The sequence below is a fragment of the Eschscholzia californica genome, unplaced genomic scaffold (assembly GCF_041429995.1).
Source record: "Eschscholzia californica isolate CP2 unplaced genomic scaffold, dmEscCali1.0.p SCAF_1, whole genome shotgun sequence".
In the NCBI taxonomy this organism is placed as follows: domain Eukaryota; kingdom Viridiplantae; phylum Streptophyta; class Magnoliopsida; order Ranunculales; family Papaveraceae; genus Eschscholzia; species Eschscholzia californica.
In genome coordinates this window covers 71,191,727-71,219,113 of record NW_028238198.1, presented here as the reverse complement: position 1 = coordinate 71,219,113, position 27,387 = coordinate 71,191,727, and the positions used below count along the sequence as shown (strand labels likewise).

General features: G+C 35.8%; 2 protein-coding genes and 1 long non-coding RNA gene across 4 annotated transcripts; all 3 read right to left on the bottom strand.

Moving 5' to 3' along the window:
- Positions 1-1,115: 1,115 nt before the first annotated feature.
- On the bottom strand, positions 1,116-6,219 carry LOC147568815 (2-alkenal reductase (NADP(+)-dependent)-like). The gene is made up of 5 exons (XM_086667631.1): positions 5,726-6,219; positions 5,437-5,620; positions 2,239-2,405; positions 2,020-2,102; positions 1,116-1,651 (listed from the first exon to the last, which is right to left on the bottom strand). The coding sequence occupies exons 1-5, from the start codon at positions 5,960-5,962 to the stop codon at positions 1,273-1,275; spliced, it is 1,050 nt and encodes a 349-aa protein (XP_086523757.1). The 5' UTR covers positions 5,963-6,219; the 3' UTR covers positions 1,116-1,272.
- Positions 6,220-18,346: 12,127 nt separating this feature from the next.
- Positions 18,347-22,868, bottom strand: LOC147568814 (2-alkenal reductase (NADP(+)-dependent)-like). 2 transcript variants are annotated; one of them, XM_086655198.1, is made up of 6 exons: positions 22,773-22,868; positions 21,737-22,130; positions 21,456-21,639; positions 19,492-19,658; positions 19,268-19,350; positions 18,347-18,879 (listed from the first exon to the last, which is right to left on the bottom strand). In XM_086655198.1, the coding sequence occupies exons 2-6, from the start codon at positions 22,067-22,069 to the stop codon at positions 18,501-18,503; spliced, it is 1,146 nt and encodes a 381-aa protein (XP_086511324.1). In that variant the 5' UTR covers positions 22,070-22,130; positions 22,773-22,868; the 3' UTR covers positions 18,347-18,500. The 2 variants fall into 2 exon arrangements, with proteins under 2 accessions (XP_086511324.1, XP_086511323.1); XM_086655197.1 differs by lacking the exon at positions 22,773-22,868 and having other exon boundaries at positions 21,737-22,058.
- Positions 22,869-22,964: 96 nt separating this feature from the next.
- LOC147568813 (uncharacterized) lies at positions 22,965-25,914 on the bottom strand. The gene is made up of 4 exons (XR_015238456.1): positions 25,656-25,914; positions 24,705-24,761; positions 23,216-24,113; positions 22,965-23,097 (listed from the first exon to the last, which is right to left on the bottom strand). It is a non-coding gene; the product is annotated as an uncharacterized LOC147568813 (long non-coding RNA).
- Positions 25,915-27,387: the final 1,473 nt, after the last annotated feature.

Below are 27,387 nucleotides of genomic sequence, written 5' to 3'. Positions count from 1 at the left end.
CTATTTCTGAGATGCTATGGGTCTCTTATCTGCTGAAGGAACTCCATGTTGAAGTTACTAAGCCAATGACTATTTTCTGTGATAATATGGGTGCTAAGTACTTGGCATCTAATCCAGTCCTTCATGCTAGAACTAAGCATGTGGATATAGATTTTCATTTTATAAGGGACTTAGTAATTTAGAAGATTCTTGAGGTCAAGTTTATATCCTCTGATGACAATCTAGCAGATATTCTTACTAAGGGAGTTCTCTTCTCCACTCTGAAATCAATTCGAGACAAACTCATGTTTGTCCCTCTTTCCACAACATGTGTTTGAGGGGGGGGGGGGGGTGTAAGAGAATGTAAGAGAGAAGAGAGAAGAATCAGAAGGAAGAAAGCTATGGACACTCCACCACTCGTGTACTTCACTCGTGCGCACATTATAATGTTAGTTAAGAAGTTAGTTACAGTTAGTTAGTGTTAGTTAAGCTTCTAATTAGTGTTAACGAACTATTAGATCTCTCTCTCTCTCTAGACTGATTAGATATATAAATCAGTAGCTTTGTAAACTGTTGGTTAATGAAAGTGAATGAATTGAATCTTGCTTTCTTTAACTGGCCAACATTTTTAAACCATAATTTGCAAATTCTGATTTCAACGTTAATTTTGAAGCGATAAATTAAATCATCCCTCCTTATTCTGTTAATACTAATTTCGATGATATGTTGTCTAGTCTCTCTCAGATTAAATGCAGTAAGATGCTGACTTGAACGGGATTGAGGGTATTCTCTCTTCGTCTGGATATGGGGAGGAACTCCAGATCCAGACGACGCACCTTACAAGAGCTCATTATATAGCAAAGCCAACAGACAAGGACATAATTAAGATTACAACAAGATAAGTAGCTTTCTATTTGATCGTACAGAAATGTCTATGAATTAGGATCTCCCTGTTGGGTTAGGTCATTTCGAGGCAAGCAGATCATTTATGACGAAAAAAATGGGAATGACATTGGAATTTTCGGAGAGTGGAACCGTGCAATGGAGGCACAAGATAGATAATCGAGAAACAACTGTTTTTCTTTCTCCGAATAAGCCAATTCATTTGGGACCCACCATTATATCATGCGCAACCAGAGTACTGAAAATGTTACTCATTTTATTCTAGGTTTGGAGATCATTATCATAGTTGCTACATTTCTCATCACCATAATAACAAACAAAATGTAGCCCTAACATAGCAACACCATAGGCAAATCCACAGACAACAAACATATATAAGAAATAAACTAATCACTCGCGGGCGACAACGACAACCTGTTTCCCAACATTGCGTCCAGTGAAGAGTCCGATCAATGCGGAAGGCGCATTCTCAATCCCTTCCACTATATCTTCCACATAAACTATCTTCTTTTCTTCGATGTATTGCTTCATCAATTCCATGAACTTGGGATATTGGTGATAGTAATCGCCTACCAAAAACCCTTCCATACGGACTCTCTTTGTGATAAGAAGGGACAAGTTGTGCACTCCTTCAGCTTGCTCAAGGTTGTATTGAGAAATCATTCCACAAACAGCAATTCGACCATGGACTCTCATATTCAGTACGACTGCGTCCAGCATTTTCCCACCCACATTCTCAAAGTAAATATCAATGCCCTCCGGGAAGTACCTGAAAAGAAAACGATTGGATTAAGTGACCAGGTTTCTCTTGACTCGAACTAGTAATACATTGACAACTACAACAGGAAACACTTTCTTTGACTGGCGTAATACCAAGTATGACTTCACTCTTGTGTGACTTGTAACAACATGCAGCAGAAATGTACTAGTTAAAGTACTTCTCTTTCTAATGTACCAAAAGGCCAAACATGTAAACAATTTCTGCGCATCTAACAAAAATGTCAATACCAATTGGAAGTGACGATAAAAGCCCTATTATATTACTGGCCGAGAGATAAATATTTGTCCATGTGGGACGATTTCCACAATAAGACTTTTTGGGTTTCTAAATTCCCTTATCAAAGTTTGGATTCTTACCTTTTCAAAGCTGCAGACAAGTCCTGTTCTTCCTTATAGTTGAAAGCATCATCGAAGCCAAATTTGTTCTTCAACAAATCGACCTTAATTTTCAAGGCGTGTAAATGAAGAACGGGTAATTAGAAAAAGAAAAGAAAACGAAAAAAAAGCAAGACAAGGAATAATACTCGAAAGATGTATGAGAAGTTTTCTTTTGATGAAACATGAAAATTAACAAACCTTTTCTTTGGATCCAGCACTTCCAACAACATAGCAACCCATTAACTTTGCAAATTGTCCCACAAGCTGGCCAACGGCACCAGATGCAGCTGAGACATACACATATTCTCCTTTCTTAGGAGCGCAAACCTCATGAAAACCAGCATAAGCAGTTAAGCCAGGCATACCTAAACATCATGTACTAATTACAGTCAGGCGAATTCGCTGAAATCTTAATAAACTGGATGGAAGTGAAAATGATGGCCGAACTTGTGATCGATCTTTAAACATTTACAGGCATTACAGAGTATATGAGTAGTGAACACTCTACTGACAAATTTTACAATACCAGAAATACTGCAAATTCTACCGTCACTTTAGTACAAGTGTAACTTCAAATTTTATTCGAAGAATCAGGTAAATATCACACTAGGGACCTGATGTTGTGAGGGAAGCTAAAGCCTTGATCTATACAATCATAAATAACTAAATAGGATCTTGTGTTTTTCATTTTCTTCCCCTATTAGGTAAACCATTCTCCATTGTTGCTTAAATCAACTTCATTAGCAAATTAAGGAAAAGACGAAAAATGAAAGTCGCCCAATATCATAAGATAGACAAGAGACAACTTCCCATGAGTGTAAATATGATCAGTTAGTTGTGTTTAAAATAGAAAATATTCAGAATAAACCAGCATGGTTTTTTTACTCATACTTCCAACCTAAATAAAAGAGTTCTCCATGGGTTTCTTAGTTGTGGTTTGTCAAAATGGATGCTATCCATCACATGGTTAGTGTCAAGAATAACCTAAAAATTTGTTAGAAAATATAAACATTAAAGATGTGGAAGTAAAAGCAGAGACACCAAGATTATTTAACGTGGCAACAAAAAAGCTCACTAAGACAGAAGGTAAAAAACTACGGAACCTGGTCTAGAAAACTTCCAGTATGATGATAATAATGGGTTAAACAACTTCTCCCAAAAGCAACTGTTCAGGATGTGTGGAAACACTTTTGGGTAACAATTCTTCACCAAAACTATGGTGGATAAAACTGAACATGAAAAGGGAAAATAGAGATCTCTTACTCCATAGGACTTGAACAAATCGTAGATTCCCACAATGCTTGAAGAAGTATAACAGAAAGTCAAATTACTTCACAAGCAGGGCCGGCCTTGGCCCAAAGCCTCGCTTTGGGCCACACAATTTTGAGGGCCACATTTTAGTGAAACTCAACTGGGCAGTATCATGGAAGTGCCTTTAAAAAAAGAACTAACCCAGGTCACAAAACAGACCAGGAGGATGACGTGCTAGGCACTTTAAATCCAAGCTGTTCTTACGGGCCCACCATTTCATTTGTCGTTGATTCAAATGAGGCCCCTAGTATTTAAGGAACTATAAAATTTGGCCCTAGTTGTGATCAACTATGAAATTTGGCCCTCATGTTTATTATTACAGTCAATTTTGCTCCAAACTATTTTCCCCCTCATCAATTCTTTCTAACCTAGTCATCTTCGTATTTTAAATCTGATTGTCAGCGTGAAGTGCCTCTTGGTTATCTGTAAATGAGTCAGACATAAACACACTCCCCCCCGCCTCTTCATACCTCTCTCCTTCACCCCCTCTCACTCTCTATCACTTGCTCGCTTCTCATATTCTCACCCTTTATCTCTCTATCCATCTCTTTCTCTCCCTCAATCCCACACATTCTCGGAAACTTAAGGAGAAACCCTTAATAAAGGTTTCCAAGTTCGAGCCAATATGAAATATCAAATCTCCAGAAATGCTTGATACGAAAATTTATTAAAAATTTAGGTGAGAATATTATAATTAATTTGCATCATTCTATCTATGATAATCGAAATGAAAATTTCATTAATGAAAAATACGAACCTTCAAATACCCTTTTTGGAGAATTGGGGTATCAATAAATCCATTTTGAAAGATATCATGGTTCAAAAATATTATATAAGAATTTTGATGCAAGTTAAATCGCATCAAACTCTAAAGATTTAGTATAACGACTTGTCGTGGAAGACAAACATCTAATCAAACGGATCTATTTTATGATCTCAATTAGTAAAAATCGCATCAAACTCTAAAGATTTCGTAAGGTTCCTTTACGCAAGTTTAATGAAAGTAATTTAGATGTTAACAATTTCTAACACACACGCGCACACACACACACACATGTATATAAAAGAGATTAGGTTGAATTTCAGGTTTGTCTAGGTTAAAAGTACGTTCAATACTTTTCAGAATTCTACTTCTTGAGCAAACTTGTACACAATATAAAACCTTGTGCAACGTGTAAATCACACATAATATGTGTGAACTTGTATGAACTTTCTAATGGGCAAATTCGTGAGAATTTATTTGCGTAGTTAAAATTTAGAATATTGATGGAGAAAAAAATGACCTAAGGAGTTTTGACAAAATAAACCTATATACATACACAAACGAAGTGGAGGGCCACATTTTCTTAGTTCGCTTCGGGCCACACAAAAGTCAGGGCCGACCCTGTTCACAAGATCAGTAATTTTCTTTTCTTCAAACCAATCTTCTTCTCTTTCATTCTCTCTTGAGAGAACCACTTCAGAATTCTTTCTTCCTCTCTTTTTATAACCTCTCACTCAAACCTGAGAGGATATCTGATCACTCTTAAGTGAGAGAACACTCTCTCAAGGAGGTATTCTGATAATAATTAGGATAAACTTTTTCGTCTTAAAATAGGAAACCTATTTCACCTCAAAAAAGGACTCAGGGAAAACCCTATTTCGACTAGAAGTCCTTTTCATATAAGGAGGGACCCCAACAATTAGATCATCTCATCATAAATTACATATTTGTGGATCCATCAATTTTTCAGGCTTCATTTATTTATCTAATATTTGCAGTACCGGTTTGGGGAGAGTAATGTTTATACACATTTGCACGTGCTATGAAACGTTTTCACATAGTTCGCTCAAGCTTATACCAATTTGCATAGTTTAAACATGTTTATAAGAGGAGCCTAAACCAAAATCATTATTTTCCCTTTGAAAATAGTACAGCTACAATTTTTTATTCTATCCCCAAGTAGTGATTGGGAAAATAGTCCCAAATACTCCTAGTAATCAAGAATATATATATATATATATCTTCTAACTCATACTCCCATAGTAATCAAACACAAAAACACAAGAAGAGCTTGAAATTCATGGAAAAAAAGAAAGACATACCTAGAATTCCAGTATAGTAGGAAAGAGGAACATTAGTATAGTTGATCTTCATCAATAATCTAGGTTGAGGATTATCAATGAGGGTATACTCTTCCCATCCAGTTATACCCCACACATAATCACCCACCTTATACTCTGAATTTCCAGAATCTATAACTTTTGAAACACCACATCCATTTATAACCTACACGTATAGTTTTTTATAACAAAGATTATAATTCATTATCTTCAAATCAAAAACCTAATTTGAGAGATTTAAAACAAAATGGAGAAAGTAAATGAATCTCACCGAACCAGGAACGAAAGCAGAAACGTAATGATCTTCAATCTTTTGCATTCTAGGTCTCATATATGGGTCACAAGATAAGTATAGATTCTTCAGCAAAATTGAGTTCGATCCTTGAGGAATTTTGAGTTTGATTGTTCCAGTCTGAGGTATCATATCGGTTTGTTTTGGAAATCCAGAAATGTAATCTCTGAAAATGATCTGTTTGTTGCTAATTTCATGCTCTCCGGTCGACGCCATCTCTCTTTCTCTCTCTAAATTTCCTCCTTTCTCTCTCTAGAAGAAATTAAGAATTTCAGTGAGTGAAGAAGGAAGAAGTATGTAGAATTTGGCTTAAATTTGGAAAATGATAAAATTAAATAGACTAAAGAGAGATGGAGAGTGATAGTGAAGTTTTATTGTTATTAAACTCAGACACTAAAATATATATAAGGTGAGGGAAGTTACAAATTTCAAGTAACTTAGAGAGAGTCAACAGTTGGTAGTCCAAGTGGTTCGAATCCCAAGAGAAGGTGAAAACTTTGGTTATTTGAATAGAGATTATTAGGGTATAACTTTGTTGTTGGGCTTCAGGTCATTATCTTGTTGGGTTATAGGTTCGGTCTGTTAGTGTTTGAGTGGGCGGTTATCGAGCTTATCACATAGGTGGGAATAGTCAGACGGTTTATCCAATACATATCTAAAACTGCCCTTGTAAAATTGCCTGAGTGAACAATTCTTTAATTCCTTCTTACCAAAGCTACAAATGTAATTGGCTGCATGGAGAGGCAAATATCACCCCCTAGACACTCATTTCTTATTTGCTCTAGGCAACCTACAAAGCATACACTACACAATACTATGGGCAACTAGACACTTATATAACACTCTTCCTTGGATGACTATTGTCCGAAATAATTGTCTCATTAAAACTGGTACCACAAACTTATGGTAAAATTAGTCGGACATAGCCTGCCCAAACTACCGAAAGGTAGTTTGGGTCCAAATTACCCACAGTTAGTGGGTGGAGGAGGTTTCCCTCAAACTACCACAAGGTGGTTTGGAGGTTTCCCCCAAACTACCACAAGGTGGTAGTTTGGAGGTTTCCTCCAAATTACCTAACGGTAGGTTGGAGGAAGATTCCCTCCAAGCTACCATGAGGTAGTTTGGAGGACTTCCTCTAGACTGTTTTTTGGCAGTTCGAAGATTTTCCCTCCGAACTACCGTGGGTAACTTGGAGGGATTCCTCCAGACTGTCGTGAAGCAGTCTGGAGGTCGATATTAATTTTTTCTAGTAAAATTTTCGTTCTTGAAAAATGTGTGTACATATATACATGTGTGTGTAAATATTTATATACATATGTGGGTGTGTGTGTGTGTATATATATATATATATATATATATATATATGTGTGTATATGTGTGTAAACAAATGTGCTCAAGTGACATATAATTAAATAGCCAACACATGTTTTTTTTTTGTCGGAGGTCTCAACAACTATATGACACATTTATGACAAAGTAACTTTTGTGGGTGTAATAGTACAACATGGTGATGTGACATGTGAGTCGGTGTGATCCACTCCTTTTGTAGTCCAACTTCTATATAAAGGCGATGTAGAAACGCAGCGGAATTAAAAGAGATGAATAAACTAAATAAGAACGATAAAAATAAAGATTAAATAATTCTAAATACTCAAATTTATTAAAACTTCAAAGGGGGTTTTCTCTCAATCTGAGAATAATGGACTAACTAGATATCCTTTTATAGGATTCTTGACTTTCCTAGATAGACTTGAATTAGACTTTCCTAAATAATTAAAATACTGCAACTGCCTAAATAACTAGACTCAAATCTGGACCTTTCCAATTATTGGAAATACTAAAATAACATAATTTCCTAAACCTAAATTCCCTAATAATCATACTAAAATTGGGACTTCCTAAAACTACTCTCTATGACCGGTTGGCCCATGACCAGGTTCGGTCATGGAAAAAGTCTCCAGGCCGGGTGCCCCTGCATCAGCATCCCCTTCTCCCAAGAGGTTCGTCCCGAACCGTTTTTGAAGAGAATGTAGTTCCTCCGATCCATCTTCAATTGGTAATAACGTCACGATCTTCTTCTTCCACGAAAATTCATAAATATTCAAACGACCACGGTAAGTGGCATCAACATCAGATTGCCATGGTCGTCCTAATATGATGTGGCATAAATCCATATCTGTGACATCACAATTAACTGTAGACAAATAAGAAGAACCAATAGAAAGATTAATAGTACACATGTGATCAACCCGTGTAGTAGTACCCGACTGAATCCAAGCGGTTTTATACGGGTTTGACTTAATCATTGTAGTAATACCCAAGAAATTGACAAGCTTTGTAGAAATTAAATTCTCTACACAACCATTGTCAATCACAATAGTACACACTTTATTCAGTACTGTTCCCCGTGTAACGAACAAATTCTTTCGTTGAGATAAATTCCTCTCGAAAGGTGTAAAAAGAACTCTCCGAGTGAGTAACATAACCCGATCACCGTTGTCTGGAATAGTGTTAATACGTTCCAATTGTTCTTCATCTGAATCTAAATCTGATTTCTTTTCTACAATATTTGCTTTTCCGCGAGAGGGGCAAGCATTAGAATAGTGTCCTGTTTCAAAACAACGATAACACTTAACTGGTGGAGGTTTTTTATAAGGATTATCGGCTATTGATTTAGTACCGTCCTCCGATTGTTTTGATTGATCTAATTCATCCGGTAGAGTTCGAACTGCTTGACTTCTCGTACTGTGTCCCCGGAAGATGGAACGTGAATCTGATTCAAAAGACCGAGCTACACTGATACATTCAAAAACCGAATTAAAAGACCTTAAATTAACCAAATCTTTAATATCATTCCGAAGTTCGTCTTTGAATTTTTCTACTTTCATTGACTCTGAATCTGGGAGATTAAGTCTTGTAATTAGTCGTTGGAATTCCGAAGCATATTCCTCAACTGAACGTCGTCCTTGACGGCAACGTAAATAATCAACACACAATTGGTTCTCATAATCCGGAGGGAGGAAACGTGAGAACATTAATGGTTTCAATTCTAACCAAGAAGAAATAGGAGGTAGGTGTAATAAACGACGATTTTCGGGTTCCTGTTTCCACCAAGTAAGAGCAGTTTTAGATAGATAACCAGTAACACAACGTACCTGTTCAGGACCTTCCACTTGCATAACATCAAAAAAAATCTCGAGTCGTGAGACGTAATCCAAGAAATCTTCAATATTTATCGAACCATCATATGATGGTACTTCCATTCGAATACGGTACGATGAACTAGGGTTTGGACATTCGGTTTCGGTTGGTGGAGTGTGGTGTTCACGTTCGGTTTGAGTGGGTTGGACAACCAAGGGTGGTCGTTGGAGTAGGTTGATTGGACGGTTGATAGGTGTGGTAGGTTCTCGGGTTTGGGTATGGGTAAAGTTGGGTTCTCAGTTTCGGTTTAATGGATGGAGTTGGTCTCTGTGACGTGGGTGTGTGGTGCGGTCGGGTTGTAGAGGAAGGGTGATGGTCGTCTCGGTTTCATGTGGACGGCGGTGGTGTAGAGGTGGTGTAACCGGATCATGAACCGTGGGGGTGTATCGTGGTTCGGTTTGGAGGTTATGGTGGGTGTGATGGGGTTGGTATTGTGGGTGGTTTTCGGTTTGGTTGGTAGGGTTTGGAGTGTATCGGGTATACGGGTAAAGAAAACGGGGGTCTTGGTAGGTTGTAATGGTTCCTAAAGGGGCGATTGGTTGGGGTTGGTTGGTAATGTTTCGGTTGTTGGTTTGGGAGTTGGTGAGGAGGTGGTGGTCGGCTGAGAAGTGGGTTTTGACTGAGAAGTGGGTTTCGTGTGGTGTTGTAGTTAGCTCGGGAAAGGAGAACGATGGTGGTGTTGACGTGTGGGTATAGGAGGGGTACGTAGGTGTTTGAAAAGGTGTGTTTTGTGAATAAGATGTGATGAAGGGTGGTGTGATAACCGGAGGGGGGTTGCTAATGGTGTGACCGAAGAGTGGTGTCGTGGGCTCGGGAGGAAAACCGAGAGGTGGAAATCGAGTGGTGTTGGTGGTAGTCGGTAGTTGTGAGGGTTGTTGAGGTGTGATAGTGGTGGGAGGTGGAGTTTGGTTTTTACACATACCTTCGAGTTGTTTGAAGATGATGTTGATGGAGTCGTTGAGTTGATCGAATCGTTGATCGATTTTATCGAATTTTTCTGTTGTTTCTTTCTTGTACTCATTGAAACCTTCTTCCAGCTTTTTACCTGCAGATAGCCCTTTTTTAATGTTGTCCCATTCGGATGAAAAGGTTGGTGTTTTCTCCTTAGTTGGTGTAGCGGTGATAGTAGTATTAACCATGGTGATAAAAGTGAAGAAGAAAAAAAAAATTATGGCTCTGGATACCACTTGATGTAGAAACGTAGCGGAATTAAAAGAGATGAATAAACTAAATAAAACGATAAAAATAAAGATTAAATAACTCTAAATACTCAAATTTATTAAAACTTCAAAGAGGTTTTTCTCTCAATCTGAGAATAATGGACTAACTAGATATCCTTTTATAGGATTCTGGACTTTCCTAGATAGACTTGAATTAGACTTTCCTAAATAATTAAAATACTGTAACTGCCTAAATAACTAGACTCAAATCTGGACCTTTCCAATTATTGGAAATACTAAAATAACATAATTTCTTAAACCTAAATTCCCTAATAATCATACTAAAATTGGGACTTCCTAAAACTACTCTCTATGGCCGGTTGGCCCATGACCGGGTTCAGTCATGAAAAAAGTCTCCACGCCGGGTGCCCCTGCATCAAAAGGAATGAGGACCCCTGACTCCCTCACTTTTGTTGTGAGGATTTGGAGCAAATTGTGGAGAAATTTTGCCTTGCTCTGGATATTTAAGGTAAGGTTTTTAGTTTTTACCTTTGTTCTCCGCGTTCTTCGTATTTTTTGCTTGTTCTTCTCATGTTCTTCCTATGTTTTCCATATTTTTTTTTCCTTTGCATGCTTTTAGCTAGATATTGATGCTTGAATCTTTATGAGATAACATATTTACTGAAATCCAAGTTTTTGCTATTTATGGAATATTGGCCTTGAATTTGCCTAAAGTAGTCTAGATGGACTAAGTGTCGGCTCGCTCCTTAGGTGTCATGGTAGTACTAGATACCTAGCCATTTCGAGTTTAGCGGGACTTTAGTTACCCTAGAGAAACCAAATATAGTCTAGCTGGATGGCTCACTCCTTAGGTGTTATGTTAACATTGGATGCCAAGCCATTTCGAATTTAGGGGACCTTAGTTACCATAGAGAGACCAAAAATAATCTAGCTGGACTAAGTGTCGGCTCACTCCATTCGAGTTAACAGGACTTTAGTTACCCCAGAGAGGCCAAACATAGTCTAGGTGGACTAAGTGTTGGCTCGCTCGTGAGTGTAATGGGAGTATATGTGCAAGTATTTGTTGGACTTGTTCCAGACAAAAGTTTGTAGGCCTAGACATTAGGTGGGAACAATTGTTCAACCTTTTCCGTCGATGATTTGTAGGATGGAGGACCCGCGCGTGTGTCTTACTGATGATAACAACGAGGGTGCCTCAGACTCGCAAAAACATAGATTTGAAATTCGTGATTTATTCGCATTTAAATATGCACAACCTCGAGAAACACACACCACTGAGACGTGATCGACCACGACGAATAAAATGACAAAGACGTTAGTCAAGAGGGATTTACCGCGTCCGTAGGACGCGGTGGACACCTAGTTGAAGACAAAAGTAAAATGTTGTTGCAATGCTTGAAGAGAAAAGAGATAAAATGTTGAGATGATATCAATGATATAATGTCCATAAAAAGCAAAGAGTTGAAACACGTGTCCAAATATATTATCTCTCTCATAGAACAATAAAGTTTGACATAACTAAGAAATTTTATGAAGAATACACAAATTAATAAACCTCTTGATATTTCTGAGTCTGAACTAAAAATATAGTAAAACAATTAAACCGGTTAAACAATGAGAATTTATTAAAGATATGAACGAACCAATCTCACATAATTTAAAATTACGAATGAGTATAATTGACAATAACATATCAACTTATCAATTATCTATCTAATCAATAAGAAATACCAATAACTACACATATTTCGTCTAACTTTTTCAATTTTCTATCGCATTTTCATGCTCTACAAATTAAAATGTAAATGTCAAAGAAAAATGAAAAGATATTAACTAAAGTCCAAAATTTGGGATCTCAACAAAATAAAAAAATAAAAAAAAAAAAAAAAAAAAAAGTCCAAAATTTGTGAGAGATAGTGAAAAGAAGTTCAAATTTATTTAAAATTAGGAATACATAATGAAGACAAATGTAAACATTGAAGAAATAAGGACATTATTTGAAGGCACAAATCAAGAACACTAACATGTAACCAAATGAAGAAAAAATTACATTAAAAAGCACGAATCTTCGAAGTTTGTGTTTTTCTTCATCTTCTGATTTGGTATTCAATTGAACTTTGAAGAAAAATAAAAGAGATAAAGAGACAGAGACATAGAGATACTATAACAATAAAGAGACATAAATTAAGCTAATCTTGAAGGAACACATAATATATAGAATTTTTGGGCTTATAATCCAAAAAACGGACCCTAATAGGACTTTTAGTCCTCTCTAATCCTATAAAGGGTTTCAAAACCAAAAAAATAATACAAATGGATATCTAGTCCATTTGGTGTCATCTAGAGAGAAAACACAAATCCCTAGAATACCAAATAATTTATAATACCTAAACTAACCTTCCATATATATAAAATCTAATTTAAGCTCAAATCAACCAATATTCGTTTTCCTATTTTATCTCCCTGTTTCCCTCTCCAATTACCGACTCTAAAGGAAGAAAGAAATCTTTATCTTCCTTAAATTTGTAACCGAAACCTTCTCTTCCTATCTTTCTCTCTCTCTCTACATCTTCATCTTCTGAAACTATCCTCCATTAAAATAAAAAACTTTGTAACCGAAACCTTCTCGTCCTATCTTTCTCTCTCTCTCTACATCTTCATCTTCTGAAACTATCCTCCATTAAAACAGAAAACTGAGTTTCTAAGTTCAGGTAAAACTCAAACCAAATTTTATGTTTTCTGATTATGTTTCGATTGAAAATCTTTCATTAACTTGTTTCATTATCATTAGAGCTATTCAAAATCATCATCTTAATCGTTAATCAGGTAAACAATTTTCTTATTTGATGATTATGTTTCAGATCAAGAAAGTTATTATTGTCTTTCTCTCTCTAAAGTTTGTATTAATGATCACGATCTTCATGAGATTATTACTTCATTTCTAAATCTTACAAATCGAGTTTACTTATTGTTTGCAATCAATCGTCATATCAGTTATCAATAGATTTGGAGTTTATGCAAAGTATGATATTCAAATTTTCTTCAGATTGATGAAACGTGATTTTTTCGCACGGTTACTTATAACAGAATTAACATTATATATACTTTAGAATAAATTACCATAATGTAACGTAAATTATATAAACTTTTCCCTGCGATGTTTATCAAATTGAGAACATGATATATGTTCTGGTTCTGCAAATTTTTCACGAATAACATTAACATTATATTACTTTGTGTAAATCATACGCAATTTATGGAACATAATGTATGATTTAAGATCAAAACAGTTCTCGTTTCATTATTAGAACATCTTTGATTTACATATGTAAATCCTGTGTACTTTTCTGTAAAGTACATGTAATTTATTCAAATGTTTATATAATTTACTGCAAATAATATACTTGTATACATAATTTAATTGAATTAATCTATCTCACTTTGTTATCAAAGATGGAGTTCCAGACAGAATCATCAAATCAAAATAAGGAAATCAAACTGAAATCAGATGGTTGGGATAAGATATTTACAGAACTAGGACAGTTATTTCCTGGGGGTGCAAAAGCTTTTCGATATGCTCTTAGGCAATATAGCATCTACACCGGGCATGATTTCAAATTCATAAAGAATGATTCTAAGCGTGTTACTGCTGTCCTGTTGAAGATTGCAAATGGATAGTGCATGGATGGACACCATTGAAATGCGATTCTATGTTCATATTGAAAGACATGGAAAGGAAACATGATTTCATTATTTGTGATAAATGTCTCATTATTTTTCATAAAGTTTGCATAAATTATTGTAAATTATACATAATATCGTATTTACAGTTTAGGTATATAACGTTTAAAATTATACTTTATCATTAGTATATCAGAATTTGTTGTACATCATTAAATCCCATTGTAAAACATACTTATTGTATATCAGTATACAATATAAATTCCTTCATATAAATGACCACTATCAGAAATTACAAGGTTTGAACAATTAAAAACTTTTAAATTTTTGCTGTTATCATTGGTTATTTATAAAAAATTACCGAATCCTGTGGTAACTCACGGATACTTGTGAATAAATTATACATACTTTACAGTAGTTTAAGTTATACCAGACAGAAATTGACATAATTTATCAAACAGATCTCTAAAAATTGATTTATAACGAAGCTTTGAACATCATAAACTATGTCACAACAGAAAAAACCATAAAAATCAACCCAAAATCTCACCATAACGTTGAAACAAACTTCTTTATGATGAAAAATAACCATACAAAAAAAACTTGTGAATAAATTATACATACTTTACAGTAGTTTTGGTTAGGATTTTTGTTTCTGATTGATTCGGATAATAGGAAAGAGAAAATTGATTTGGTTTCTAAATCTGTAAAGAAGAGAGAGAAAATTAATTTGGAAATATCCGTGGTGATGACGTTTCGTTTTGGTTAGGATTTTTGTTTCTGATTGATTCGGATAATAGGAAAGAGAAATTTTGCTTTCCAAATCTGTTTAGAGGAGAGAGAAATTATGATTTGTTTCTATCCATTTTTTTTCTAATAAATCTCCATATTTTTTGCTAATAAATCTCCACAATTTTTGCTAATAAATCTCCACGTCAAATTTGAGCGTGAGACATTGACGGTAATGTGTTTAGAAAGTGAGGGTTTTTATGTCTATAATGTAAAAGGACTAAATATCCATATTTTGAGAAGATTGGATCATAAACCTTTTTTGAACATTATTTTGGTCTATATACCCACCGACCCTAATATATAGCTCAATTGCATTTGTTATGCGAATTACAACTCTGTCTAATCCGAGATGGTCTAAAGATGAATTTCGCGATACATAAACGTCTCGGTATATGCACCTCGATAAACGTGCACCACTAAGACGCAGTCTCGAAGGCGTTAACCAAAAGTGATCTACCGCGGTCGTAGAAGACGGTGGACACCTAGTTTTACATGAACATTAACTAACACTAAATATATGAAATATTATGAATATCCTATCTGTGACTTGTTACTTATATAGAAGGTTTTAATGAATCATTTTTTCGAAAAGTACATTGGTTTCTATTAATTATTTTTTCTCTTAAGAAAAAGAGTACATGTCTTTACATACCAAAAATATAAACAAACCAAGGACCTAATTTGAACATCAAGACGATTGAAGGGAATGGAGAACAAAAAGAGCAACTGATACAAAACTGAAGTAATACGTGTCTTCAAATTTCAAATACATTAAAAATCCTAACATGTCCCCAACATATTTCACAAAATATGGAGAACAAAAATAGCTCTAGACCTTCAATTTGTAATTTCCTCCATACTTCGCAAAATAATGGCTATTATTTTCTTCACTGCGAAAAAAAATAGCAAAAGGATCAATTTGAGTGAAGTCTTCGAAAAATTTTTGAACTCCTAAATAAATTCAAGAAGATAAACAGCACCTCTCCATCCCTTTCAAAACATATAAACCAACAAAAAGATAAGAAAATTAACATGGAAGCAAAAAAAACTTATATGAATAGAAATAAACAAAAAAAAAAAGTGTCATAGAATGGTTGATGTTTGTTAATGAGAGAGAATGAACTTCAGTAACTGTATGTAATAAAAGAAAATTAAATTTCATAAACAACATGTAGATGTTACCTAGAACAGTTTTACTTCAGCCCAAAAGAGACACATTTAAAGCTAGCAAATTGAAGAACCAAAATATATACAAACTCTTTTGTTACTATGAAACTTAGAAATCAAGGGAGTTGAATGAAAGATTACAATTACAATAGGAGCAAACTATTAACATTGTGCACCCTAGAGAAACATAAAATCATAAGAAATTGAAGCGAGAAGAGTAAAATCATTAGAAAGACCAGATCAAGTTTCATATTTAGGTCCACTATCAGAATCCATTTATCACCCCCAGTACCTAAAGAACAAAAAGGTCAAACATAAAATAGAAATGTTATGGGAATTATTGATAAAGTAGGGGGCTAGGCAGGAAGCTGGTCACAGAATTGGAGGCCATTTGGAAAATAACCCAAAAATAAAAGACTTTCTAATAGTGTTTATAGAGGGAATTGAACCTGTGGACTAATGCATACCAATTACGTTCTTAACCATTTAGCTATAATTCAATATCTGTTGGAATTATGTTTAGTATTTAAATGTTATTCAAACTAACATATACAATTCTAAACAAGAGGCCCTTCGTTATCTTCGGGTCCAAAGCCGCCACTTTGGTGGCTTTGGATCCGGGCTGCTCCTGGTCTTGCATTGGAGATGCTTTTATAGTGTTTATTGATTTAGGTGTGGATATATGACTAAAGACCCCTCCTATTTTTAGACTTGAGCTAAAAAATTCTTTTTCAGACTTAAAACTCAAGATTAATTAGTTTTTTTTTTCCCCAAAAACAGACCCTCAAAATATTGAAGGAGAAGATGTAAAAAGTATTAAAGAAAAGTGGTTCTTTTTAATAGATTAAGAGTAGAAAAGAGGGAGGAGAAACGGGATGGTCGTTGGTGGCGGTGAATAGGCAGTATTTTTAAACACATAGACCAATCCAAATTCAGACTCATAAGGCTAGGGGTGGGAATGTTGCCCGCGAGCCCGAAACCGCCCATGGGTACCCGAGCCCATGACTGACCACGGGCACCCGCTACCCGTTACGGGTAGATCCCGCCCGGCCCGATGAAATTTGGTGGGCGGGCGCGGGTAAAACCCCTTGCCCGACCTCCCGCCCACACCCGAGTCCGATAGGGCAAGCCCGATGGGTGCCTATATATACCCGCCCATTTGTGGTCCATTAGGAAGCCTAAAAGAAGAAATCCACTTCATATCTTCAATAAGGCGGAGAGATTGTATGCCATGAGATGTGGGATCCATAAGATATCGCTCATCCGTTAGATCTAGGGTTAATAACTCCACCACTACCCTATTATATATACCCCACGTTCCCCCTAAACTTCTCCTTTTCCACTTCTCATTCTGTCATTTGGTACTCTGTTAGTGTTTCTCTAGTTAATCTTTCTCTCTCTCTCTCTATCTCATTCCTCTATGAGTTTCTGATTATCTATACAAGATCTATAACTAAGACCAATACAAATTTGTAAACAAGATCTAGACCAAATACAAGCATATATATATATATATATATATATATATATATATATATATATATATAACTTTAACAATCAACTGAAATATCAAAGAAGAAATGAATTGATTCTCTGATTTAGACTTGGATGAAGAACTATGCCCGATACCCGAGCCGCCCGTTGCCCGACAACCCGACTACTTTAGTGGGTGTGGGTGGGCTTTGGGCAGAGGAAAATTAAAAATTACCCGCCCGATCTACCCGACTACCCTAATAGCCAAAGAGAAGATCTACCCGATCCGCCCGAACCCGAAGTGTTTTTACCCGTGGGCGCCCATACCCGCCCGATTCCCACCCCTACATAAGGCACCTTATACCTAATAAGAAGTTTTATATGCAATGCCCAAACATGTTAATGACAATGTCTTTTATACCTAAAACTTGGTCAAAACAAGTTGACTAAGTATGGTTGGAGGCAATGCTCAAATTTGAGGGTATTTTGTCACCCCCTCTTCTCTTTCACTTCTTCTCACAAAATGCCATCCAGCGGCCTGGTTTACCAGGCTTTCGTCTGGATATAGGAGGAACTCCAGATCCAGATGACGTACCTTGTCGTAATTAAGATGAAATCTTTGGTTATTTGAATTCGGGTTATTAGAGTGTAAATAATGTTGTTGGGCTTTAGGCCATGTCTCCTTGAGCTAGTTTATATAGCAAAGCCAACAAACTAGCTCATTATATAGCAAAGTCAACAGTTGGTAGCCCAAGTGGTTCCAAGATGTTGACATGAACTCCAGAAATACCTGGAGGTCCCAGGTTCGAATCCTAGAGAAGGTGAAATCTTTGGTTATTTGAATTCGGGTTATTACATCTATGACGTATCAAGTGCCAGATGTAACGACATACGTACATCGTAGTCGACTTCCAAAAGAAAAAACAAGATAATTAACTTTCTATTTGATTGTACAGAAATGTCGAAAATGGGCAATGAAATTGGAATTTTAGGAGAGTGGAACCGTGCAATGGAGGCACAAAATAGATAATCGAGGAACAACTGTTGTTCTTTCAATACGCCAATTCATTTGGGACCCACCATTGTATCGTGTGCAACGAGAGACTACTCAAAATGTTACTCATTTTATTCTAGGTGTAGAGATCATTATCATAGTCACTACATTTCTCAACACCATAATAACAAACAAAATGTAGCCCTAACACTGCAACATCATATGCAAGTCCATAGACAACAAACATATGTAAGAAATAAACTAATCACTCCCTGGCAACAACGACTACCTGTTTCCCAACATTACGTCCAGTGAAGAGTCCGATCAATGCGGAAGGCGCATTCTCAATCCCTTCCACTATATCTTCCACATAAACTATCTTCTTTTCTTCGATGTATTGCTTCATCAATTCTATGAACTTGGGATATTGGTGATAGTAATCGCTTACCAAAAACCCTTCCATACGGACTCTCTTTGTGATAAGAAGGGACAAGTTGTGCACTCCTTCAGCTTGCTCAAGGTTGTATTGAGAAATCATTCCACAAACAGCAATTCGACCATGGACTCTCATATTCAGGAGGACTGCGTCCAGCATTTTCCCACCCACATTCTCAAAGTATATATCAATGCCCTCCGGGAAGTACCTGTAAAGAAAACGATTGGATTAAGTGACCAGGTTTCTCTTGACTCGAACTAGTAATACATTGACAACTACAACAGGAAACACTTTCTTTGACTGGTGTAATACCAAGTATGACTTCAACTCTTGTGTGACTTGTAACAACATGCAGCAGAAATGTACTAGTTAAAGAACTTCTCTTTCTAATGTACCAAAAGGCCAAACATGTAAAAAATTTCTACGCATCTAACAAAAATGTTCCTCAACAAAAAAACAAAAATGTTAATACCAATTGGAAGTGACCATAAAAGCTTTATTATAGGCCATGAGATAAATATTTGTCCATGTGGGATGATTTCCACAATAAGACTTTTTGGGTTTCTAAATTCCCTAATCAAAGTTTGGATTCTTACCTTTTCAAAGCTGCAGACAAGTCCTGTTCTTCCTTATAGTTGAAAGCATCATCGAAGCCAAATTTGTTCTTCAACAAATCGACCTTAATTTTCAAGGCGTGTAAATGAAGAACGGGTAATTAGTAAAAGAAAAGAAAAAACGAAAAAAAAAAAGCAAGACAAGGAATAATACTCGAAAGATGTATGAGAAGTTTTCTTTTAATGAAACATGAAAACTAACAAACCTTTTCCTTGGATCCAGCACTTCCAACAACATAGCAACCCATTAACTTTGCAAATTGTCCCACAAGCTGGCCAACGGCACCAGATGCAGCTGAGACATACACATATTCTCCTTTCTTAGGAGCGCAAACCTCATGAAAACCAGCATAAGCTGTTACGCCAGGCATACCTAAACATCATTTACTAATTAGAGCAGACGAATTCTCTGAAATCTTAATAAACTGGATGGAAGTGAAAATGATGGCCAACTGGTGATCGATCTTTAAACATTTACAGACATTACATAGTATATGAGTAGTGATACTCAACTGACACATTTTACAATACCAGAAATACCGTCACTTTAGTACAAGTGTAATTCAATTTTTATTCGAAGAATCAGGTAAATATCACACGAGGGACCTGATGTTGTGAGGGAAGATAAAGCCTTGATCTATACAATCATAAATAACTAACTAGGATCTTGTGTCTTTCATTTTCTTCCCCTATTAGGTAAACCATTCCCCATGGTTGCTTAAATCAACTTCATAGTATTAAGGAAAAGACGAGAAATGAAAGTCACCCAATATCATAAGATAGACAAGAAACAACTTCCCATGAGTGTAAATATGATCAGTTAGTTGTGTTTAAAATAGAAAATATTCAGAATAAACAAGCATGGTTTTTTTACTCATACTTCCAACCAAAATAAAAGAGTTCTCCATGGGTTTCTTGGTTGTGGTCTGTCAAAATGGATGTTATCGATATTCGATCACACATGGTTAGTGTCAGGAATAACCTAAATAACTTGTTCTAAAATATAAAACATTTAAGATGTGGAAGGAAAAGCAGAGACACCAAAATTATTTAACATGACAAAAAGACCCCTCTAAGATAAAGGGTAAAAAACCACGGGACCTGGTCCAGAAAACTTCCAATATGATGGTAATAATGGGTTAAACAACTTCTCCCTAAAGCAACTCTTCAAGATGTTTGGAAACATTTTTGGATAACAATTCTTCCCCAAAACTATGGTGGATAAAACTGAACAAGAAAAGGGAAAATAGAGATCTCTTACTTGAAGAAGTACAATGCTTGAAGAAGTACAACACAAAGTCAAATTGCTTCAGGAACTATCTGATCACCCTCTCAAGTGAGAGGATACTTTCTCTATAAAATAATATTTTCCTTCCATTCTCTTTTATAATGATAAACATTATTAAACAAGGAGGTATTCTGATAATATTAGGATAAACTTTTTAGTCTTTTTTTTTTTTAGGAAACATATTTCACTTCAAAAAAGGACTCAGGAAAAACCCTATTTCGACTAGAAGCCCTTTTCATATAAGGAGGGACCCCAACAGTTAGATGATCTCATCATAAATTACCAATTATGTGGATCCATCAATTTTTCAGGCTTCAACTCTTTATCTAAAATTTGCAATACCGGTTTGGGGAGAGTAATGTTTATACACATTTGCACGTGCTAAGAAACGTTTCCACATAGTTCGCTCAAGCTTATACCAATTTGCATAGTTTAAACATGATTATATTATAATAGGAGCCCAAACCAAAAACATTATTTTAACCAAACCAACATTCCTCTTTAAGAAATTAAGATACTCCTTACAACTTATAGAAAAAATAACCATAAAAAGGTATATCCTAAGAAAGACAAAAAATAAGTTTTGTGAATCAAACATGGAAATCACAAAAAAGAAAGGAAATTTAACATTCTTTTAGCTAAAAATCAAACTGTAAACCATATTATACTCAAAAATTGTTTCCCTTTTGAAAATAGTACAGCTACAATTTTTTATTCTATCCCCAAGTAGTAATTGGGAAAATAGTCCAAAATAATCATAGAAATCAAGAATATAAATAAAATATTAGGTCTTCTAACTCATACTCCCATAGTAATCAAACACAAAAAACACAAGAAGAGCTTGAAATTCATGAAAAATGACTAAAAAAAAGAAAGACATACCTAGAATTCCAGTATAGTAGGAAAGAGGAACATTAGTATAATTGATCTTCATCAACAAACTAGCTTGAGGATTATCAATGAGGGTATACTCTTCCCATCCAGTTATACCCCAAACATAATCACCCACCTTATAATCTGGATTTCCAGAATCTATAACTTTTGAAACACCATATCCATTTATAACCTACATGTATATAACAAAGATTATAATTCATCATCTTCAAATCAAATAACCTAATTTGAGAGATTAAAACAAAATGGAGAAAGTAAATGAATCTCACCGAACCAGGAACGAAAGAAGAAATGTAATGATCTTCAATCTTTTGCATTCTAGGTCTCATATATGGATCACAAGATAAGTATAGATTTTTCAGCAAAATTGAGTTCGATCCTTGAGGAATTTTGAGTTTGATTGTTCCAGTTTGAGGAATCATATCGGTTTGTTTTGGAAATCCAGAAATGTAATCTCTGAAAATAATCTGTTTGTTGCTAACTTCGTGCTCTCCGGTAGCCGCCATCTCTCTCTCTCTCTCTAGAAGAATTTGAGTGAGTGAAGAAGTATGTAGAATTTGGGTTAAATATAGGAGGAGGGAATGATTTGGGAAATCGGTCATTTATCTCTCTATTCCCAAATTAATAAACGTTTTTGGTGGTAACCGTTACTACCGACAAGATCTATATAATAAAAGGCCAGCGCTGTGGGGAAAGCAAAATAGTTTCCGGGGTATGAAGACTTGGTCAAAAATTGGTCAATTTTGTTTGACAATTTTATTTAGGGGGAAAGCAAAATAACTTCTCCACCTCAACTCTCTCTCTCTCCACCTCACTTCTCTCTCTCTGCCACCTCATCGTCTTCACCGGTGAAGGTCGCCGGCCGGCCAATTTCCGGCCGGCGACCTTCAACCATAAAAAAAAAAAAAAATGTTTTCCTTCTCCTCTCTCTCTAGATCTGATCTAGAGAGAGGAGACCTCCATTGGAGGTCGGAACAGACCTTCAATGGGTCTGTTCCAGACCTCCATTGGAGGTCCGAACAGACCCATTGAAGGTCTGTTGGGACCTCCAATGGAGGTCTCCTCTCTCTCTCTAGATCAGATCTAGAGAGAGAAGGAAAAAAAAAAATTTATGGTTGAAGGTCACCGGCCGGAAATTGGCCGGCCGGCGACCTTCATCAGTGAAGACGATGAGGTGGCGAATACATGAGGTGTTAGAAAATATTCCCCATAAAATATATTTCCCCGGAAAATTTTCAAAATTCTACATATTCCCTTTAAAATTTCACACCCCGGAAACTATTTAGCTTTCCCCAAAGCGCTGGCCTAATAAAATAACAAAAAAAAAAAAAAGGAAACGGTTTTCTCATTAATTAGAGTTGTGACTTGTGGCAGTGTGAGTGTCTTGCCGATTGTACATACGTTTCCAAAACAATAATATATTCTGATTTTGTATTAGGATTTTAGATATTCCACTAGGTATAGCCCGTGCCTTCGGCACGGCACAATTCATAGAACGTTTCCTTGTGAAGGAAGAATAAGTACTCCATGTTGAATAATCTTCATCCACTTCCTTTTTTATGGGTTGACAAAAAATTGAACTCATTTGACCATGGGATTCAACAACTATTTTATGATGTTAAATCTAAATCTGCAAATCGAAAATTTAATCCAACTTAGTGTAAACTAATTAAAATGAATAATGAATTCAACGAATGGCAATTAATATTCGAGAAGAAAAGAATAATTGGTAATGTTAGAATACTTGCCCATAGAGCTCTTATGTGGGTTGATATTCACTTTGTCGCATATACTAATTGAGTATATTTGTCTATCCATTTTTTGAAGTGAAGACATTGGTTTATAAACTAAGATAGGACTTGATCCCGTCGACATAACATTTGCGTCTATACTTTTCAGTATTATCCACCACAAGGTGTTTTCTCCTTAGGAAACATTTAATATCACAAGCGTTAAACTCAAACGTCAGAGAAAATAAACGGAACCAAGTCGACTTTGATGGAAAGAGACAATGATAACATTCCACCCCTTGTATGGTTGAATTCTATGCCGCTCGGATTTATGATTTCATTTTGAATCAAATTATTAAATGAATATTAAACAACGGAAAAATGAATCAATATAAAAATGTGCTAAATCCTATAAAAATGAAACACCTTCTAACTAATTTAAATCCTGATTACAATATGGCATTCTGAACGGGAAAAAATATGATATATGTGAAAGAGAAATAAAGAATAGTTAAATATTTATTCACAGAACAGAAGCCAAATCACTTGGAAGAGATGAAAATGTATTACCGAACTAACATTTTGGAGATTTCAAACTCACAATGCATCTTGAATATAAATGGGTTTGCATGATTCTAGATTCATATTAACAGAAAATAGATTAGTTGACTAAAAAAATATATTGAAAGAGGATAAAAAGAAGAGGATGAGAGAAAGAGTGGTACCATGAGTGGCACCTACCACTTTACTTGCATGAACAATTAAGTAAACAAATGTCAATAACACTAAATGCTTTAATTTATAAGGTTAGAGAGAAGTACATGGGAAAAAGAGACCTTGATAACCTAACATAAGCACAAAACTCCTTTGTTTGAGCCTTGGAAGATATGAGCGAAAACTTCAGAGTAGTTGGTTCCTACATGTAAACACTTCCAAAGTTTATGAAATTAAACGAAAAAATGCATCATCTTTTAGAAACGAGGTCAAAGTTGTTACCACAAAAACGAAAACAAATAACATGACCTGTTAAACATATTGAACGTAACAAAGACATGGAAGAAAATAAATACTCACGCACAATTACAAAGATTAATGCTTGAAAAGGTGAAACCTTTGTTAAAAAAGGATTCAAAGATGAAAAATATTATCAAAAATGTCCAATTGCAATAGGGAGAACATTTTCAGAATAGTCTATCTGTAATATGGGGTCTACTACGATGCTTTCATATTGCTTATACTACCCAACTTAAAATCAATGTACCTTCCCCAAGCCATGTTGATTTAACGTAATTATTAGATAGTTGATATCTACTACTTGCGAGGAAAAAAAGATGAATATGATATCAAAAGTAACGTAGTACTATATAGGATAGTAATTTCATATTTAGAAATGAATATACAAAAAACAATGGTTGTCTTGTCATGGATTTGTGCATGTCGAGCTGGAAAATCCGATTGGTTAAGTAGGGAAGTTATTGGTGGAGCCTATCGTTGGCTGAGATGGTACCTGTTAATGAGAGAACAATTTCGTTCCTAAATTGCATGGTTAAGCGGTAACACCACCCTGTATAAAAAAAGGTCACTTGGAAAAATCATTCTAACGTACGAAATAGTATTAAGTCTAATAAAACAATTAGATGAAGGGAATTCAAAGTTAAAAATAACACCTAAAGAAACAAGTCAAAGTAAAACATGTTTGATTTACTATAAAGGTAACAACTCTCACTAAATTAAAGCATCACGTATCAATGTGTGACAGAATAACACCCAATTTATAAGAACTCAATAATCGAGGGAGCAGCGAGAACATCAGAAATTCAGTGATTACCTATCCATATTCCGAGAGCTATAGCGAGAAGACAATTCGCAGGGGAGAAACAAATTTTGGTTTATTTAAAGTTATATACTATATTACAATGAACAACCCAAAGTGCAACTATAATGATAGTTGTATAAGATACATTATCGAATTACGAGACATGGTTATACACAAACTACAACTTGTTAGAAGTGTTGTCTTAAAAAGGGTTGTCTGAAAAACTAAAATTAATAAAATTGTTATCATCAAACATCGAGCATCTACAAATCGACATATGTAAAGGGTACCTATTATAGTTGATAGTTAACAAAACTTGAGAGTAAAGGTACCTATTATAGCTGGTATATTATGAAATATGCTTGGTATAATATCAAAATGGAAAAAGCTTATTTGTAGAAAGATGGGTGGAACATTTAATCAAATAAGATGAAAGCATATATGGATCTTAGTAAATACCAATGAGCAAGTCAGTTAATGAGAAGTTTATTAAACCCAAAATGGAGAAAGCTTACTTGAGAAAAATGGTGAAACATTTCATCAAACAGGAAGCAAGCATATATGGATTTTAGTCAATACCAGATGAGCAATTCAGTAAATGAGAGATTCATTAGATTGAATACCAAACTGAAAGAAGCTTACTTGAAGAAACAAGATCACCGAACTCCATAAACAATTCAGATCACCTAAATCTCATAACTCTCCACCTTTGTCATTTACATGATCACAACTGCAAAAACAAACCCAAATGATGTTGGAAATATGGAGTAGATCAATGGAAATGTCGGGTAGAAAAGAACTTATTCACTGTATCGTGGTATGGAGGCCACTGCCTTGAAAGTGATTTCGGAGTAACCGGGGTGCTAATTACTTGATTCCGATCACTCCCCAAGGATTGACCACAACTTACTTCCTCTGTCTGCACTAATAGAGATAGTAATGGAGATAACAGAACTCGAAAACTTAAACAGTCAGAAAGAGGAAGATAGCCGAAATTGAGTTGTGTGTTTTTCTCTCTTGATTTCGGCCAGTATATATAGCCTCTGAGAAAACCATAACCGCCTAGGAAACGTGGTAAAGAAGTTAAGGGAGTGGGAGATAAACTCGGAAACTAATTTGATTAACCCTACGAGATCAGCTAGATATATACTCAAATACTGATTAGGTTAATTCCACCGACTTAGTCAAAATCCGAGTTTAAGTAAAACTACACTTCGTGGCAAAAGTGTCTTTTCACTATAAGCTCCTAAGGACCCGAGCACCCGGGCTCACGGGCTCACTGGCTCACGGGCTCACGGGCTCACGAGCCACGACCCATAAGCCCAATTAGTCCAAATAGCCCAAACAATCCAACAGTCCAAATTGGTTAAAAACCCAAATACCACACATGTGTGCGCGCGCGTGTGGGAGCCTTCTCTACACCACCATGTGCTTTACAATGAGTTGTCAAGCAACTTATTATAAGACACCTTTAGTTTCACTAGTTGAGAGATGTGGGACATTAATTGTCTAGAGAAAGAAAGTTTTGAATGCCATCTTCCTTCTAGAGGTGGACCCCACTCATGTGCTAACTAGAAGACAAATAGTATTGACTAGTAGTGAGTGGGTGAGGCTCACTCTCAATTAATTATTAGATGGTAATGGGTCCAACCATAGAATCACCCAAATGGGCCCAACTATTGTATAAACCCAACAATCCCCCACAAGATGGATATCAAAGACTTCTGACTGCTAAGCTAGAAGTGGGACATGTACTAAAGTGTTCAATATCTTTCGATTTGAATTGACACATAGTGGAGTGAGGCAACAACCAAAAATAAAGCCACCAAGTGAAATTACTCTTGAACTTGGAGATTTCTGGCTGAGACCCCCACAACACATGCGATACCTGGTGAGTTCTGCGTTCTCCGCGATTCGTTCATGTTCATTAAGTAGGCCCTGAACATACCTTGGGACTGGTGAGATTTTAAGAAGACTACTGACTGTCTTCTATAAAGGGCGACCTTACACCCTCGGGCTCACGTAGGTGATCTCTTTGAGTCTACCTCATCGTAGGCTCTGACCCCTTACTCGGGTCCGAAATCATTAAGAACTTTGGGAAATTCATCCTCATCATCATCAGTAGCTAAACACCATATAGTCCGTCTCAATAGGACCACCATTACGGTAATGGATATATTAGCTATCGGTGTATTCATCAAGTCCGTTTCATTAGAACCACTACAAAGGGCTATGAATACATTAAGAGTCTTAGGCTCATCCTTAGGTCAAACTCTGACCCCTCAATGGAGCTCTGCTAGTTTTACTCTAGCTGACTCCGCTCCACGTCACAAGAACGGAAAATCAGCACAGAGGCTTCAACCCCATTCCCTTA